The sequence below is a fragment of the Aythya fuligula genome, chromosome 22 (assembly GCF_009819795.1).
Source record: "Aythya fuligula isolate bAytFul2 chromosome 22, bAytFul2.pri, whole genome shotgun sequence".
Lineage (NCBI taxonomy): Eukaryota > Metazoa > Chordata > Aves > Anseriformes > Anatidae > Aythya > Aythya fuligula.
The window spans coordinates 394,329-410,265 of NC_045580.1; the positions used below are offsets into that span (position 1 = coordinate 394,329).

At 56.2% G+C, this 15,937-nt stretch overlaps 2 protein-coding genes across 2 annotated transcripts; both read right to left on the reverse strand.

Moving 5' to 3' along the window:
* Positions 1-1,118: 1,118 nt before the first annotated feature.
* On the reverse strand, positions 1,119-11,811 carry EI24 (EI24 autophagy associated transmembrane protein). The gene is made up of 11 exons (XM_032202006.1): positions 11,753-11,811; positions 9,801-9,948; positions 7,004-7,149; positions 5,197-5,257; positions 4,261-4,327; positions 3,357-3,481; positions 2,857-2,976; positions 2,606-2,717; positions 2,048-2,159; positions 1,801-1,875; positions 1,119-1,487 (listed from the first exon to the last, which is right to left on the reverse strand). The coding sequence occupies exons 2-11, from the start codon at positions 9,840-9,842 to the stop codon at positions 1,328-1,330; spliced, it is 1,020 nt and encodes a 339-aa protein (XP_032057897.1). The 5' UTR covers positions 9,843-9,948; positions 11,753-11,811; the 3' UTR covers positions 1,119-1,327.
* Positions 11,812-12,910: 1,099 nt separating this feature from the next.
* On the reverse strand, positions 12,911-15,906 carry FOXRED1 (FAD dependent oxidoreductase domain containing 1). The gene is made up of 11 exons (XM_032201722.1): positions 15,729-15,906; positions 15,124-15,350; positions 14,915-15,025; positions 14,706-14,824; positions 14,533-14,627; positions 14,334-14,435; positions 14,138-14,202; positions 13,900-14,051; positions 13,664-13,793; positions 13,485-13,589; positions 12,911-13,401 (listed from the first exon to the last, which is right to left on the reverse strand). The coding sequence occupies exons 1-11, from the start codon at positions 15,904-15,906 to the stop codon at positions 13,147-13,149; spliced, it is 1,539 nt and encodes a 512-aa protein (XP_032057613.1). The 3' UTR covers positions 12,911-13,146.
* Between the last annotated feature and the right edge of the window lie 31 nt (positions 15,907-15,937).

Sequence of the window (15,937 nt, forward strand, 5' to 3'; positions counted from 1 at the left end):
TCGCCCGGACGCCACTCAAGCGGCGCCGCCGCTTATTGGCTGGGAGGCGGGGCGCGCGGCGGAGGGCGAAGGGCGAGCCGCGGCCGGGGCGTTCCGATTGGCGGAGCGCGGAGCCGGCGGGGGCGGGAGAGCGCGAGCAGTGACGTGTCCGTCCCGGCTCGGGGAGCACTAGGGCGGGGCGCGCCGGGTCACGTGGCCGGATGCGGAAGCGGGCGCCACGTGGGTGCCGCCACGTGGGGGAGGCGTGGGGCGGGCGGGGCCGGGCCCGATGGCACAGAGCCGGGGGTGGGGGGCCGGTACTCGGGGTGCGGACCCTGCTGGCCACACCGCTTCTGACACAAGCCAGGATGCCGTTGGCCTTCTTGGCCACCTGAGCGCACTGCTGGCTCATATTCAGCCGACTGTCCACCATCACTCCCAGGTCCTTCTCTGCCTGGCAGCTCTCCAACCATTCCTCTCCCAGCCTGTAGCTCTGCTTGGGGTTATTGCGCCCCAGGTGCAGGACCCGGCACTTGGCCTTGTTGAACTTCATGCAGTTGACCTCAGCCCATCGGTGCAGCCTATCCAGATCCTCCTGCAGAGCCTTCCTACCCTCGAGCAGATCGACACACGCGCATAGCTTGGTGTCATCTGCAAACTTACTGAGGGTGCACTCAGTGCCCTCATCCAGATCATTGATGAAGATATTAAAGAGGACTGGCCCCAGCACCGAGCCCTGGGGGACGCCACTAGTGACCGGCCTCCAACTGGATTTGACTCCATTCATCACGACTCTTTGGGCCCGGCTATCCAGCCAGTTTCGAACCCAACGAAGCGTGCGCCAGTCCAAGCCAAGAGCAGCCAGTTTCTTGAGGAGAATGCTGTGGGAAATGGTGTCTAATGTCAGACTTCCCCTGAATTCACCCCAAAAACCGCCCCCAGAGCCTGCCCACAGCAGCCACCAGCCCCGCTGTGAACAAGCTGCCGCCCAGCCGGATTCCTCAAGTGCCCCAGGGGAACGCAAACACTGGGGTTTGCAAATCATCCATCAAGAGGAAGGGAGAGATGGCACTGGGAGAACACACACACAACTGCCCAGGAGGGCAGCGACACTAGAACACAAGCACAGGGAGCCCAGCTTTTCCAAACTCACAAAGGTGTTAAAAATCCAGACTTTTCCCACATTTCCCATCTGCATGCTCATGGGGGAACACTGCACCACCACGCGGGCAGGGCTTTGGGCAGCAGGGGATGCGCAGGCACCGCGGCAGGCTGCATCCTGCCATCCCTGGGGGCCTTCCTAGCAGCCGAGGTGAAGCCCGTGCCCCGTCGCCCCACCGGCCGCGGCTCAGTGCCCCAAAGCAGGCTTGTGTTTGGCAGGAGATGGCTGGGGGGACAGCAGCCGGTCCGCGGAGGCGCTGCTCAGGGTGGACTGAAGGTAAACGGTCTTGTGGAAGAGCCTGTTGCTGAGGAAAACCACCAGGGAGAAGAGACGGAGCTGGAAGTGGCTGAAAGGGAACGGAGCCGGTGAGCTTCCCGCCTGCTGACAGCCTGGGCTCTCCCTGATGCTACCCCCGCACTGAGAAGCCCCCTCCAGCCCTCGCACTGCTTGGGGCAGTGGCTGCCCAGCTTTCCCCTGGGGATAAGGGGAATTGACCCAGCTTTTAAGTGGGTACAGGAAGCCCAGCACTGCAATTCCTTCACGCTTCCACCCACCCACCAAGCATGGGTAGTCTCTGTTCTCCCTGCACTGTTCCCTATTTACCATCCATTTGTCCTGGATCTAACACCAGCACAGAGCTTCCCCAGGCCACTACTTACTAGGTTTTGCCAGGGGTCTTTGCTTCATTGGCGCTGATGATGAACAGAGGGAAAAGAATGGAAAAGAGGCAGCCACTGCAAGAAAAGAGAAAAGGCACCTCGGTTGCTTGTGGCCTCTGTGAGGACATCTCTGGTGCTGTGGATGAGGGTGAAGTTCTCTGATGCAGGAAAGGAGGCAAGAAGTGTATGGGCTCTGGGTTGGGAGCAGGCAACTCCCCAACAGCAAACCGCCCTCCTAAAGACTCACCTGATGATGTAGGACGACTGCATCGCAGTGAGGAAAGCCAGTGGTAAGCCAAATCCAAAGTAATAGGGCCAGTTTCTCTCGATGTTGGATAACCGTTGGTGCATTTCAATTCCTGGTGAGAACAAAATCCCACAGAAATCAACCCACAGAGTTATCATGGTGGGAAAAGTTCTTCGTTACACTTCAGCCCTTGTAAAAAAAAAAAATGAAGGAAAATGAAAAGAACGGCAAGCATTTCTTTTCAGTCTACTTCAAAGAGCATGGAAATACTTACTTATAACTGTTATCCAAAAGAGCAAATGGGCAGAGAGAAAACAAACCACGCAGTAGCAGCAAGATAGAGAACAGCAATAACCAGCAATAGTGCTTCCTGTCAGCTGGTATGGGACTGCAAAGCAGCTTGCTCACTCCTTTGCCACACACAGGGCTCCTGTGGCTGCACACGTCCTGCTGGCAGCCCACCTGGATGCTACTCGAGCAGGGAAACGGCCGCCTAGCAGCAAACATTTCAGCCCCACCGGCCTTGCAGGTGGTGCCGAGAGCAGGGGCAGCACTCACCTTTGTTAAACCAGCGGTACTCAAAGCAGTAGAGAGAATATAGCAGCGACATGTGCAGGAGGCTGATCAGCTGGCCGATGATATCGATGGGGAAGAGGCTCACTATCATCCCCTGAGAAAGAAAAGGGCAGGTGAGCGAGGGGTGCTCAGGACCTCAGGGTGAGCAGTGTGCCTGCCACTGCCCCAGAGCATGGTGCGGGGTGGCCCAGGCAGGCGTTGCGTTGTTTTCTGGTTCGTTACTCTGGTCTCACCTGGATGAGGAACAGCGCCTGCAACAAGAGGTTAAACAACATGTCAGCAATGATTTTACTGACACTGGGAAAGGGATGAGGCTTTCTGCCAGACACTTCAAAAGCTAGATCTGCAATGTCCTGCAAAAGAGAGAAGGGGACTTCAGTGAAAAGCAGTTAGGATGACAGACAATGCCGGTGAGCTGTGGTTGCCCAACTGAGAACACCCCCAGAGTCCCTTTTCAGGATGGGATTTCAGATTTTCTAAGATTCTTATGGCTAAACCAGGAATTCGCCCCTCTTCTGCACAGAGATGCCAAGATGGCAGATGCTCCACACAACTGGCTCATGCCATTTCTGGGCCTGACGTGCAATGTTTTATCTGCAGCCAAAACGCCATCAACATACCACCAGCAAAAGGGGCTGCAGGGTACCCTGGGGATTTACTCCTGACTGATCAAGCTTTAACGAGGACGTTCCCATCATTCGCATGACACGCGGTCAATGTTCCCGTCACCTACCTGAAACCAGATGGCATTGACAACCTTACTGAGCACAAACAGGGGAAGGACCCAGAGGGCGCTGAAAATGGAGGTGAGAATGAACTCTAGCCAAGACCAGACATCACCGTGTAAGGAAGGGTCGCCTTTGAGAGAGAGACAGGGAGAAAAGCACATTAGGAACCTCCTCATTTCACATCACAAACCCAACAGGTCCATGTTAAAGCTTCCTGGCACAGCCATCTCTGCCATTGTGAAATACTCCTGACTGTAGCACTCAAGGAAAGGAAAAAAAAACAAAAAACATTTCTTCCTCCACCCACTTGCTTTTTATTTATTTGCAAAAATATTCTGCAACTACTGACAACTGTTGGGTACTGAGTGACAAAACCAACAGGCTAGATCCTAACACAAGAAGGGTTCAAAGACTGTTGTCGGCCCTTCCAGTCTGTTAGCAGAATTACCCATCTGTCTGATTTTCTATGGAACAATTAAGCACAGCATTGCTTAGCACAGCCTGTGTGTGGTTTTCAAGCCTCATCCATACATTTTTGCAGTTGATGACAGAAGAAAAATTTCCTTGTTTCAAAAAAAACAAAGCGTCCAAGTCCCCTCAAGAAGGGTCCTTCCTAGAACCCATCCCACAAGTTGGCCTTGGTAAAACTTCAGGTTTCACCAAGATGTGAAACAGAACAGGGGAAGGCAAACGGAGGGCTGGGCCCAACCTCGAAACAAGCTGTGCTCTCACATCCTGCTGAATGAGGAGCGCACCATCAGCAGGGTGGCCAGGAGGGAGAGAAACAATGCAAGGAGACAAGCACAAGGAGCAGCTTACAGAACAAAGCCTCAGCAGTTTGGGATGAGTGTTGGGACTCCCACAGACTGCTGAGCACCCCTTAATGTACTAACTGGAAAAGGCACTTACCAATGATCTGTGCTGTGACTGACTGAAGTACGGGTATAAATACTCGGTAGAACAAGAAGAGGCTAAGCTACAGGGAGAAAGAAACAACAAGAGTTCTTGGTGAGCCTTCGCACTTTCATTCTTGTGCTCTTTTCTGCCACCTGGCGCAGTGAAACCCCAAAACTTCCAACTACACCCGTGGCAGAAATGCACCTAAAGGTACTACACCCCCTCCTGATGCCACCACGACTCCAAAGCCACATGGTCTGCTGTTGCAGACAGCTTCCTGCTTGGCACCTAAATAGCTCAGCCTCAAATGAAAGCTTTATGTCCACATATCACGACAGCAAAGGCTGTAACTACTGATCTGAAGGCAGACCCAATGCCTGCTCCACCTATGCCTTTATATGGGCAGTTATCCATTGGTACATAAGAATCTGTTTAAATACAGCCAAAAACTGTGATTGAGCACTTTCCTTTTAACATTTCCACGATGACTCCTCATACCCTGCCACAGTCTAATGGAAAAAGCAGCTGGTGATTTAGTAGGTTGCAAAGTGTCTGCTCCATTAAGAATTTCCCTCTTGAAACATACTAACAGTCAGGGTAAGGCCAGAGCTGAGGAAATGACTCGAGATAACAATATTCAATTTGGCAATATCCCAGGCTGCCACAAAGGAGGAGCTGAATGTTCAGGAGAAAAGCAGCCTCAAAGACCTGGAAAAGCAGGGTTTAATACACAGGTTTCCCAAGAGAGTCCACCACTTCAGCCCTATGCTGTGCCACTTTAAATACAGCATGGGGACCAGGGAGCGTAACGGCTCCTCTCGGTTCAGCTTCTCCTACAGCCTTCCAGCTGCAGGGCAGCCAGGCACCACCGAAAGCTTACAAGCACTGGAGCAGGGCACTGGTTTCCACAGCATCTGAACACAGAAAATAGTAAAAACACCTACTTACCCAGAACACACCTCCGTTCCAGGCACAACACTGAAATATCCGGCTCACAATCCGGGGTTCACTGGAGAGCAATAGAATAGAGAGAAGCGAGACACACTTAGCTCCTGGGATCCGGACAAATGGCAACTGCTTCGGCCCCATATTTTGGGCACTGACGTAGCAGCCACCTGAAGAAATTCCTCAGGTACGCAACTCAATGGCAGCAGCACACCTGATTTTATCTGAACGCTGGAATTCTGCAAGAAATCCCAGCGCAGACTTGCAGCAGGTTTCAGCCAGTGTGTGAGCTGCAGTTCTACAGATTTGCACCAGGGAGACTTTCAACCTTTAAGAATTCCCCAAATTAAATAAAATTTCCCAATTAAATGAAATAAAAGTAAAGGAGCCATGCTTTTATTTGGGGTTTCTTTAACATATCCTTGGAACATCAAGTTAGAGAAACAGAATTTTAAGCGTTTATTAAAGATCTCGAGCTTTGTTTTCCTCAAACAAAATTACAGATTTTGGGGTGCTTTTTGTTCTTGGAAGAGGCCGCCAGCTGAGGGTGGTTTGGGCTTCTCTCCCTGCATATGACATATGTCTATGGATACGCAAGAGAGAGAGCAGCTCTGTAGGACCCTATAGTGGACTTTTCCCATCAGTTTCTGCTACCAAATATTGTTACAAAGAAAAACAGCAAAAGAGGACTGCCCTGTCCCCCTAAAATAAACATCAATCCTCAAGGGCAGCATGTATGCAAAAAGGCAGGAACCTCTACGGTCGTAGGAGGGGTAAGCTAATCAGACATAGGAGACTTCTCCATCATCTTTAGACAAGGTCAAACTACCACTGAGCTAGGCAAAACAAGTTGTAAATAAGTTTTGAAAGGCACGTTACCATCCAAAAGTAACTGCAACAAATGCCAGCCCAACTGTAATCAGGCCAATTGAGAAACATCTCAGTGCAGTTTGGGAGTCAGACACAAGAATAGATGCTGGTTTGCTCCCACACGGATATAATTCTGGCATTCCCAGCCTTAGTGGATGCAACTGTTCTACATGGCTGCAGAACACAGCAAAGCTGGGAAAATGTGATACTTCATCTGCCCTGAATGCGTTACGTGGATGAGAGACGTGCTCTGAGCAGGCTGTCTGCTGCTTCTTCCCAACTCTGAGTACCACCAACAGCAACCATCTTTGAAAGGCAGCATGAGTGGTCAGTGTTCAGGACAAAGAGGAGACAGAAATCCACGTTCTTCTGGCTTGTACAGCTTCACACTGCAGAGCACATACCTGCTATTGCAAAGTGCCTGCATCCTCTCAATTCTCCAACAGCATAAGGAGTCATCTTATCTCACGGTAAGAGCTCCAAAGTATTGTTACATGGAGTAGAAAAAAGGGCATTTCACATCATGGTTTTCACACTTATTGGTTTTGCACTCGGTACAATTGGGTTTATGAATGGTGTTTCTACTGCAAGCCATCTGCAGATGTCAGCAGTTCAGCTTTTGCTGATGCTCAGGTTTCAGGTCTTTAAAGGTTCTGACACTTTCATGGAGATCTTCACAAGTGCGGGCAAAAATAATGGCTTTATTTCTTAAACCCCACTTACCTCAACTTCCCTTTTAGCCAGACTACTGTGATATGATGGGTAATTTGGAGAAAAAAAGCAGAAGCCCTGCCAAATCACTACAACTTGCAGAGGTTTTGCAATTCAGTGGGCTCTTCAAAGCTCTGGGCAGTTGCTCTCTCTCCCCGCCCTCAGTAGCCGGTAGATGAGGAGGAAACAAGCAAATTATCTGATTTGTGTCATCAGGCCCCATACTCACTTCTCTTGCTTCCTCTCTTCCATGTGAAACCTCCGCTGGGCAAGCGCACTGTTTGCTCTCCTTCGCCTCTGCTCTTCCCTTTTCTGCTGGATCCGGGCATCCAGCTTGGAGATGGTGCATATGCCCCAGATGGAGTCCTTGATTCCCTGGGGACACAAGGAAAGTACGTCAGGCTTGCCATTCCCCAGAGGGGGGAGGAGCAGGACACAGCTGACCCAGGCCATCTGAGACCTCCTGGTTACGGAAAGGGACGTAAACGCATGCCGAATGCATGTGCACAGCGCTGCGCGTGTGGCTGCTGCTTTACCAGCTCCTCTGTTGGGGAAGGGCTGGCAGCCCAGTACAGAAAATTAACAAAGAGATCTCACAGGGAGGGGGCTCACAGCACAAGGAAGGAAGCAAAAACACTCCCAGGACAGCAGTGCTGTGACGCATCCAGATAAAGCAATCTGGAAACAAAGCTTTGCTTTCAAAGAAATGCTAGCCATGCTGAGCAACAGCCAGAAAGATAAAAGATAAATGGATCAAACTCCAGCTCAATCCAGCTGTGTTTTATGCCAGCCACTCCTCACAGAAGACTCTGGGCTTTCACTCTTGAGAAGAACAAATAAAAGCTCCTCCAAGCTCCTCCTCAGGGTCAAGGTGGATTTGTATCAACACTGCCCTTACTCAGCCCACACTCCCAATCGAGGCTGGGGAACTCTCAAGCAAGCAGGACAGGGATCTGGGGGAAGAGATGAGGGAGCAGCCCCTCGCTGACATTGCTTGTTGCCCTCAGATGGGAGAAGGGCGAAGGCCAGTTACGCTCTCCAGCGAGAGGGGGTAGCCAGCACCAAGGCTCAGACCAGCAGCTCCGTCTGTTTTCCACAGTCTGGTGACCTAAATCACCACACGTGCCAGCAGCTTTAGGTGCAACACTGGAAAGCCTTTTTTTTTTTTTGGTCTAAAGGTGTGTTTCTCATCAATCTCCTCTATTTATAACCCTGGCAAAAACCAGAGTCAGAGCTTTCACAGCCCTTTTTTTTTTTTTTTCTGTCTGGCACAATGCACTTCTTCCCCTGCCAGCATTTCTAAGGCCAATAAAATATAATTATAGAATACTTCGGAAGTGCAAAGTCCCTGTGGCCTGACTGTACGAGGTTGATGCTTATTCCTTTACAAATAAAAGCATCTGTCTTTGTCTCAGAAACATTCTCACATCAGCCACATACGTGTAAGGCTCTAGGGAGCATCTGAAAAGATTTCCAGTGCAACTTCTTTTTCTTTTAATGACAAATTTGCCACAGCTGGCAGGGTGACTAGTGCAACTTCTACACGTGGGTGACGTTTACTGCTGCAGCAATGGCTGAGCCCTGTGCATATCACTGGTGGCTTGAGGTCGAGCTGCCTGGAAGGACAGAGAGGGCTGGGAAGGAGACGAGTCAGCAGGACTCCCACCCCAACAGACACCGCGGGCACCTTTCACAGCCTTGCTGCCACACAGCAAGCAAAACAAACTGTTAGTAGAGAAGCGCCCCAAAGTAAGTCTCTGCCTCACTCATCTGAAAGGCTCCTCTCGCAACCTTCTAGTGCTCCACAGGCAGCTATTTCCAGCCCCAGCAGGTATCATTGCCACCATCACCAAAATCTCACATCAAAACCAAGACCATAAGGACCTCAGGGGTCCAGGACAGTGTTACTGCCTAGGTGGCTCACACACCAGTTCAGTCTGCGGAGTCCTTGACATAACAGCGTAGATCTTGAAGCCATGTACACGTCTGACAAACCGCAGAGCAAGCTGCTGCTCGTACCCGATGAGGTAGGAATTAATTACACGGGTTGCTCTCCCCACTGCTTACAGATGGTGCGAAAGCGTCACAAAATGACACGGGTTCTTCCGCTTCGCACTGTGGCCAGGGCACCACAAGCCTTCGCTCATTTAACTGACGAGTGTCTGAAAGCTGGGTCTATCTCAGCATCACATCACGAGGGTTTGAAACCTGCACTTACACCTGGGAGAGACAGCAGCACGGGGTAGGAGCGCTCGGCTCGTGCGAAGCCTTACTGCCATTAAACAACCGCCCTGTTCATAGGGGCTACAAAGGTAACTTCTGCCCGAAGAAAATCTGTCCCAGGCTCAGCTTGCCCTTTGTAACAGGCACACAGTAGTGGGAAGTTATTATTCTAGGAAACACTTACTAAAGCTCAGGGAGCATGCATCCCACAGCCCCAGCACCACACCACCTCTACCTGTCATCAGCGAGCAGAAAGCTCAGCTACAGCACCCCACCTCACAAAATACTAACCCTGTACATTTTTCCATATGAAATCAAGAACTGACCTATCGGCCTGCACATACTGGGTAATTTTGGGTAGGACCCACTTATGACATGGAAAAAAGAACGTCAGGAGAGCACACAGCACACCAGTGCTGGCAAACAACAGTGGTCAGCCATACAGTGCTCACCTACGTTTGGCAATAACTCCCCAAGCCCACACTGCACTCCTTTAGGATGCTGGCACTGTCCTAAAGCTGGCATGAAATTAATCCTTCCTGGGATGTGGGACAGAGAACCACTTCCAAGAAGCTGGGCAGCCAAAATGACATCAGTTGGTTTCTTCTGACAGCATTTTCCAGGGTATTGAAACGATTATTGAAGATGTCTTCAATTAAAATACATCTGGAGCCCCCTTTCTTTCAAATTCTGTAACGTCCCCTCAAGTGTACGGGAAGGAAGGCACTCCTTGCAGCAGACCCACCATCCCCACAGCAAACAAGAACAGTCCCTGCGACGCAGGACCCGGAACGCAAACTTACCCTGACCAGGTCATGAAGGAAGGTTTTCACACTATCTGCCATCTTGACTCCAGCATCACCTCTGGTTCCAAAACTATCAACTACAGGGAGAGGGGAAAAGCCGAACCCAAGCCTCTCTCATCATGGAGAGGTGGAAAACGGATGGAGTCTGTGGAGAGAGCAAACACAGGACTGTGGCAGGCACAAACAACACATCTCGGTTGACGCATCAGTCTGAGCATGGTAATTACAAGCCAAATCACACCCCAGCAATCCTCAACAGACAAGTATTTGGCCACACCAGCAGGACGTTTCACCCTCTTGCTGGTGTGTCGCCTGCTGTTTTCTGATTGAGAAAGCACCTGAGTTAGAAAACACGGCCAAACAGCCGCATGCTGTGGCCACCGCACAAGCACCAGCAGGAGGAAACGATGGGAAGGTCGAAAATGCTTCACCAAGCTGAATGTCTCCTTCCAAAGGCTGGACAGTCCCACGACAACCCCAGCAGCTCTGCTTTACACTTCTACAGAAAGATCTTCACAACAAGCCTAAGCTAGAGCGCGTGGCCAGGAGAGGCATCCAATGCTGGAGTGGTGTGCAACTGAATGAAGCAGGAAGAAAATTCCCCGCGTGCAACTCACACTCTGCAGCCTCCTGAACCAGCTCTCCAGCAGATTAGCAGCAGCCTCATCACCACCATTTCACCTCCATCAGCTCCCCTTGGCGTGCTGCAGGGCTCCAAAACCTCGGGCACGACACCTGCTCGAGCAGCCCTGCGCATGCCCGACCCCAACACCGGCTCCTAAGCACCCAGCTCTGGCTCTCAGCAGCATGCTACCAGGCAAAGACCCTCAGGCACACAGTGCAGAGGGGATCTGCCCCGTCAGATTTGCAGCATCTCACGCTAACAACTTGTCCCGCAGAGCCTGTGCTCCTAAGCACCAGCACCTGTCTCAGAACGACACGATGTGCTGTGGGATGCTGGAAGGGAAAGTTGGCACAATGGGGCGGGGATGAAGCCCAGCAGGGAACGTCCTGCACAGGGAGCAAGGGCCCCAGAGCCAGTGATGGGCGCCTCTCGGTGTCAAACATCAGGACCTGGCAGGAAGATCCAGCAGCAGAGCAGCTATGCTGCAGGTGGTTCGGGTTGTCAGCTCAGCGTGGAAAAAGCGATCTCAGCAGGAAGGTGTAGGCTGAGAGGACAGTCATGAAACACACACGGCACTGCTGGCTGCTCGAGGAATCAGGTAGGTTCACCACGACAAGGGGCACGAGGATGCTTTCTGCCCGCATGATCCACACGAGGCCGCTGATCCAGGAGCGACACCCCCACAGATACACCTCTTTTCCCTTAAACACTTACCCTGTGCACGGCTCCTTTAGGGATTCTATCTGGTTATTTTTAAAAGCACCCAGGCAGGATACCAAGGCAATACTTTCTGTGCCTCGCGCCGCACGGTGCCCATACCCATACACAGGCTGTTACTACGGATGTCTCTTTGGCCAGGTACAAAAGCATCCTGGCTAAACACAACCCAACAAGCCTGAATTTAACGCTTCGCACCTCCGCACCCCCTCCTCCTCGGGGGCCAGGTAAGAAACTCAAGGCGTGCAACGAGCACCCGACAGAGGAGGGCTGCTCCTGGACTGCCTCTGCCCGTGCCTTGCGCTCCCTCCACAGCAAGCCCCGACCCAGCACCGCAGAGCGCAGAGCACAGAGCCCTCCCCCCCCCGTCAGAGCCAGCAGGCCCCAGGCTCGGCCTCCCCCCGTGAGGCAGCTCTGCGGGCAGGCCGCGAGCCCCGCAGCCCGGCCCAGCTCCCCCCGGGAGGCAGCGGGGCCGTGCCGGGGGGGGGGCCGGTGCCTCAGCGCCGCGGACGCAGGGCCCGAGGGCGCCTCAGGGCATCTCAGGGCGCCTCAGGGCCCCCCCCCCGGGGCTCGCGGCCGCCTCAGGGCCCCCCCGCCCCGCACTCACCGCCGGGCCGGGCCGGGCCGCGCCGAGCGGCAGCAGGGCCCAGCTCGCGCCGCCCCGGCCGGGAGGGGAGGGGAGGGAGGGGAGGAGGGCGGTGCGCATGCGCCGCGGAGGGAGGGAGGGGGCGGCACCCGGTGCATGCGCAGTTGTCAACGCGGCTGCAGCGGGCAGAGGGGCGGGGGGGGTAATGGGGGAGGAATGGGGTAATGGGGGGTAACGGGGGGAATAGGGTAACAGTGTAACAGGGGATAATGGGGGTAAGAGGGTAATGGGGGATAATGGGGGTAATGGGGGGGAGTGGGGATAACGGGGTAATGGGGGATAACGGGGGTAATGGGGTAATGGGGGGTAACGGCGTAACAGGGTAATGGGGCATAATGGGGTAACGGGAGGTAATGGGGGGTAATGGGGGGGAGAGGGGATAATGGGGTAATGGGGGGTAACGGAGGATAACGGGGGGAATAGTGTAACAAGGTAACGGGATAATGGGGATAACAGGGTAATGAGGGATAACGTGGGATAATGGGGGTAATGGGGGATACTGGGGGGAGTAATGGGGCATAATGGGGGGAATAGGGTATAGAAGGTAACGGGATAATGGGGGTAACAGGGTAATGGGGGGGAATGGGGTAACGGGGTAATGGGGGACAAAGGGGAATAATGGGGGAGTGGGGGCAGTGAGTGATGGGGTAACAGGATAGTGGAGAGCAATGGGGGCAATAGGGGAATGGGGGGTAATGGGGTGTAATGGGGACGGGGGCAAGCGGGAAATGGGGTTAAAGAGCGAATGGGGCAAAGGGGGAACGGGATAATGGGGTAGTGGGATAATGGGGTAACAGGATAATGTGAATAATGGGGAGCAAATAGGGAATGGGAGGCAACTGGGTAATGGGAATAATGGGGGGTAAAGGGGCATTGAGGCAACAAGGGCAAAAGGGGGATGGGGGTAATGGGGTAACGGAGCAATGAGATAAGGAGGGGCAATAGTAACGGGAATGGGGAAATAAGGGTTACTGGGGACAATGGGGGAAGGAGATAATGGGGGGTAATGTATGGGGAATGGGGTGATGGAGGGGAATGGGGTCGGTGAGGGGAATTGGGGGCGCTGGGGGTAATGGGGCAGTGGGAGGCAATGAGCAGGAGCTGGACGAGGCACTGGGGGCGATGTGGGGCAGTGGGGGGTGACAGGGGCAGTGGGGTGAGGGGAGGACTGGGAGCACTGGAGTGTAACAGGGAGCAGCGGGGAGGCCTCAGCAAGGGGAACACGGGGGGGGACGCACGGCCCCCATCACCCCACGCAGCCACAGCACCTTTATTTCTCTTTATTTCCTCTGTGGCGCCCCTTGTTGAGGCGGGGGGCTCCCGACACCCCTTTTCTGGCGGGGGGAGCCCCCGGCTCAGACGATGGCCGCCTCCCGCAGGGGCTCCCCGTGCAGCAGGCGGCCGGGCGCCAGCCTGCCCACGTCCATGGTGCTGCAGCGGCCGTGCAGGAGTAGCTCGGCGGCAGCACGGCCGGCGGCGGGGGCCTGCTGCAGCCCGTGCCCGCTGAACCCCCCCACCACAAAAACGTTCTGCAGCTGGGGGTGCCGGCCCAGCACCCCGTTCTGGTCGAAGGTGTTGTAGTCGTAGTAGCCGGCCCAGGAGCTCCTCACCTGTGTCAGAAATGGGGTGTGAATAGGGCTGTGCCCCCCCCCCCCATATTTTTTTTTGGGGGGGTCGAGGGGGAGCACCCTACCTTCAGTGTCTGGAAGGGGGGCACGCGGTGTGCCAGCCGCGGCCAGACCTGCTCCTGGAAGAAGTCATGGTCCACCTCCAGGTCCCCTGTGTCCGGCTCGTCCCCCTGCACAGGTGACACATCAGAAGGGTGTCCTTCCCCCAAAAAAAACCCTACACTGCCCCCACCCTGGGACGCACCTCGGGGGGGCTCATGCCCCCTAGGAAGTTGCCAGCAATGCCCTCGCGCCGAAAATAGGCCCCCGAGGTGTCGATGAGGAAGGGGCACTCCAGGCCCGGCCCGTCGGGGCAGTGCCACATGTAGACGTACCTGCGGGCACAGCACCGCGTCCCCTCTCCGTTTTGGGGCTAAGAAGCGCCCAAATAGGGACAGCGGGGGGGGGGGGGAAATTCCAACGTTCGGGGTCAGCACCGACCTCTTCCTGGGCTGGATGGGGAGGGGGGCTAGGGACCCCCCCGGCAAACTGGCGGTGGCCGTCGCCAGCAGCTCCCCGCTCCAGGCGCCGGCAGCAACAACAACGATGGCACAGGCAATGGGCTGCTGCTCGGGGCTGTCGGGCAGGCGCACCTGGGGACAGTGGGGACAATGGCGGGGGGGACACGGGGCTAGCCCCCAAGCTGGGGACGGCAGTGGCACAGAGGGGGCACGCTCACGTTGACGTATTTCACGCGGTCCCGTGCCATCAGCTGCATCTCGTCCTCAGTGGGTGTGATGAATGCTGGAAACGTGTTTTTTGTTTTTGTTTTTGTTTTTGTTTTGTGTGGGGGAGAGAAGGACAGTACGGGTGTCCTGGTGCCCGGCGGCAGTGGCAGCAGTGGTGACTGCGGTGTCACCGCGCCAGGGGCTCACATTTTGCCTCCCCGACACAGCTGAGGACGCCCAGGGACATGGCTTTCCTCCGGAAGGCGTTGAGGAGGGACCAGGGGTCGAACCAGCCCTCGTTCTCCAGCCCTGTGGGGTGGGGACACACACACACACGGACACACAGCAGGTGGCACCGCTGTCCCCAAGCCCCCCCAGCCTGACACGCAGCACGTCTCCCCCTCACCGTAGGACGCCACAGCCACGTCCTCCGTGTTGATCCAAGGGAACTTGGCCTTCAGCTGGCTGGGGGACAGCAGGGCCACCTTGGCACCTTCCTGCCTGGGGACAACGGGCATCAGGTGCGTGGGGGGGTGACAACACCAGGGGAGGGGGGTCGGGCGGGGGGCCAGGCCTCACCTCTGCAGCTTCACGCCGGCCTCCAGGGTGGCAGCGCCTCGCTGGGAGGCCAGGAAGAGGTACCCCGAGGGCTGGAACTGGAGGTCAACGGGGGGCTCGTTGGGCACCCAGAGGTAGTCCTGGGGGGGTGGGGATGGACACACAGCCTGGTGAGCGAGGTGTGGGGGTGAGACCCCCCTCCGCTGTATCCCCCCCCCCCCCAGACTCACATTGATGTTACGGAGGAAGGCGGCGGAGAAGAGGGACAGGCGGATGTTTTCGGGCAGGGAGAACTGCTGCCGGATGCCCCCCACGGACAGCACGGTGGAGGCCCGGGAATACTGCTCGGGGAAGGGGGGGCATAGAGGGACAGGGGGATGAGAGGGGGTGGCTGTGCCCCCCTCCCCACCCCCCACCCTCCCAAGAGCTGGGGTCTCACCGTGGGGTCCCGCTCCACCACCAGCACCCGCATGCCATGCTGCTGGTTCTCCAGCGCCTTCAGCCAGTAGGCGACCGCCCAGCCCACGACGCCCCCCCCCACCACCACCACGTCTGCCTGCTCCGGGGGGGGGCAGCTCTGGGGGCTCCACTGCGGGTCCCAGCCCCCCGGCCCCGGCAGCTGCTCCCGCAGCGTCTGACCCAGGCGGGACAGCGCCGGCCCCAGCTCTGCGGGGAATTGGGGCCATGGGGGCGGAGCGCACGGACACCTTCCCCACGGCCCCAAGGCCGTTTGGAGCCCTCCTGCCCCCCCCAGCCCCCTCCGCACCCCCCGGGACCCCCCCACCCTCCCCAGCTCCCGGCCCCCTCCCCCTTGGGGCCCATCCCAGCACCCCACACGCAGGTCCCCAGGACCCCCCCAGCCCCCTCCCTGCACCACCCCACACCCCCTAGAGCCCCCCCCGCACCCCGAGGTCCCCCTCCCCAATTTGGGTCCCCTTTACCCCGCCCCCATCCCTATCCCCTGCGACCCTCGCCGCCCCCCCAGCCTCCCACGACCCCGAATCCCCAGCACGACCCCGAATCCCCAGCCCCACCCCCCCTCACCGCGGAACACGTCGGAGCTCCGCGGGGCCGCGACCCGCAGGGACCTCCCGGGGGCCGCCCCCCCGCGCCCCCGGGGCCCGACCCCAGCGCCCGGGCCCCGCAGCGCCCACAGCGCGCGCCCCCCGCGCAGCATGCCGGCAGGCCACGCCCACTGCCGCCAGACCACGCCCACTGCCATCGGGCCAGCCCTGCCAGTAGGCCACGCCCCC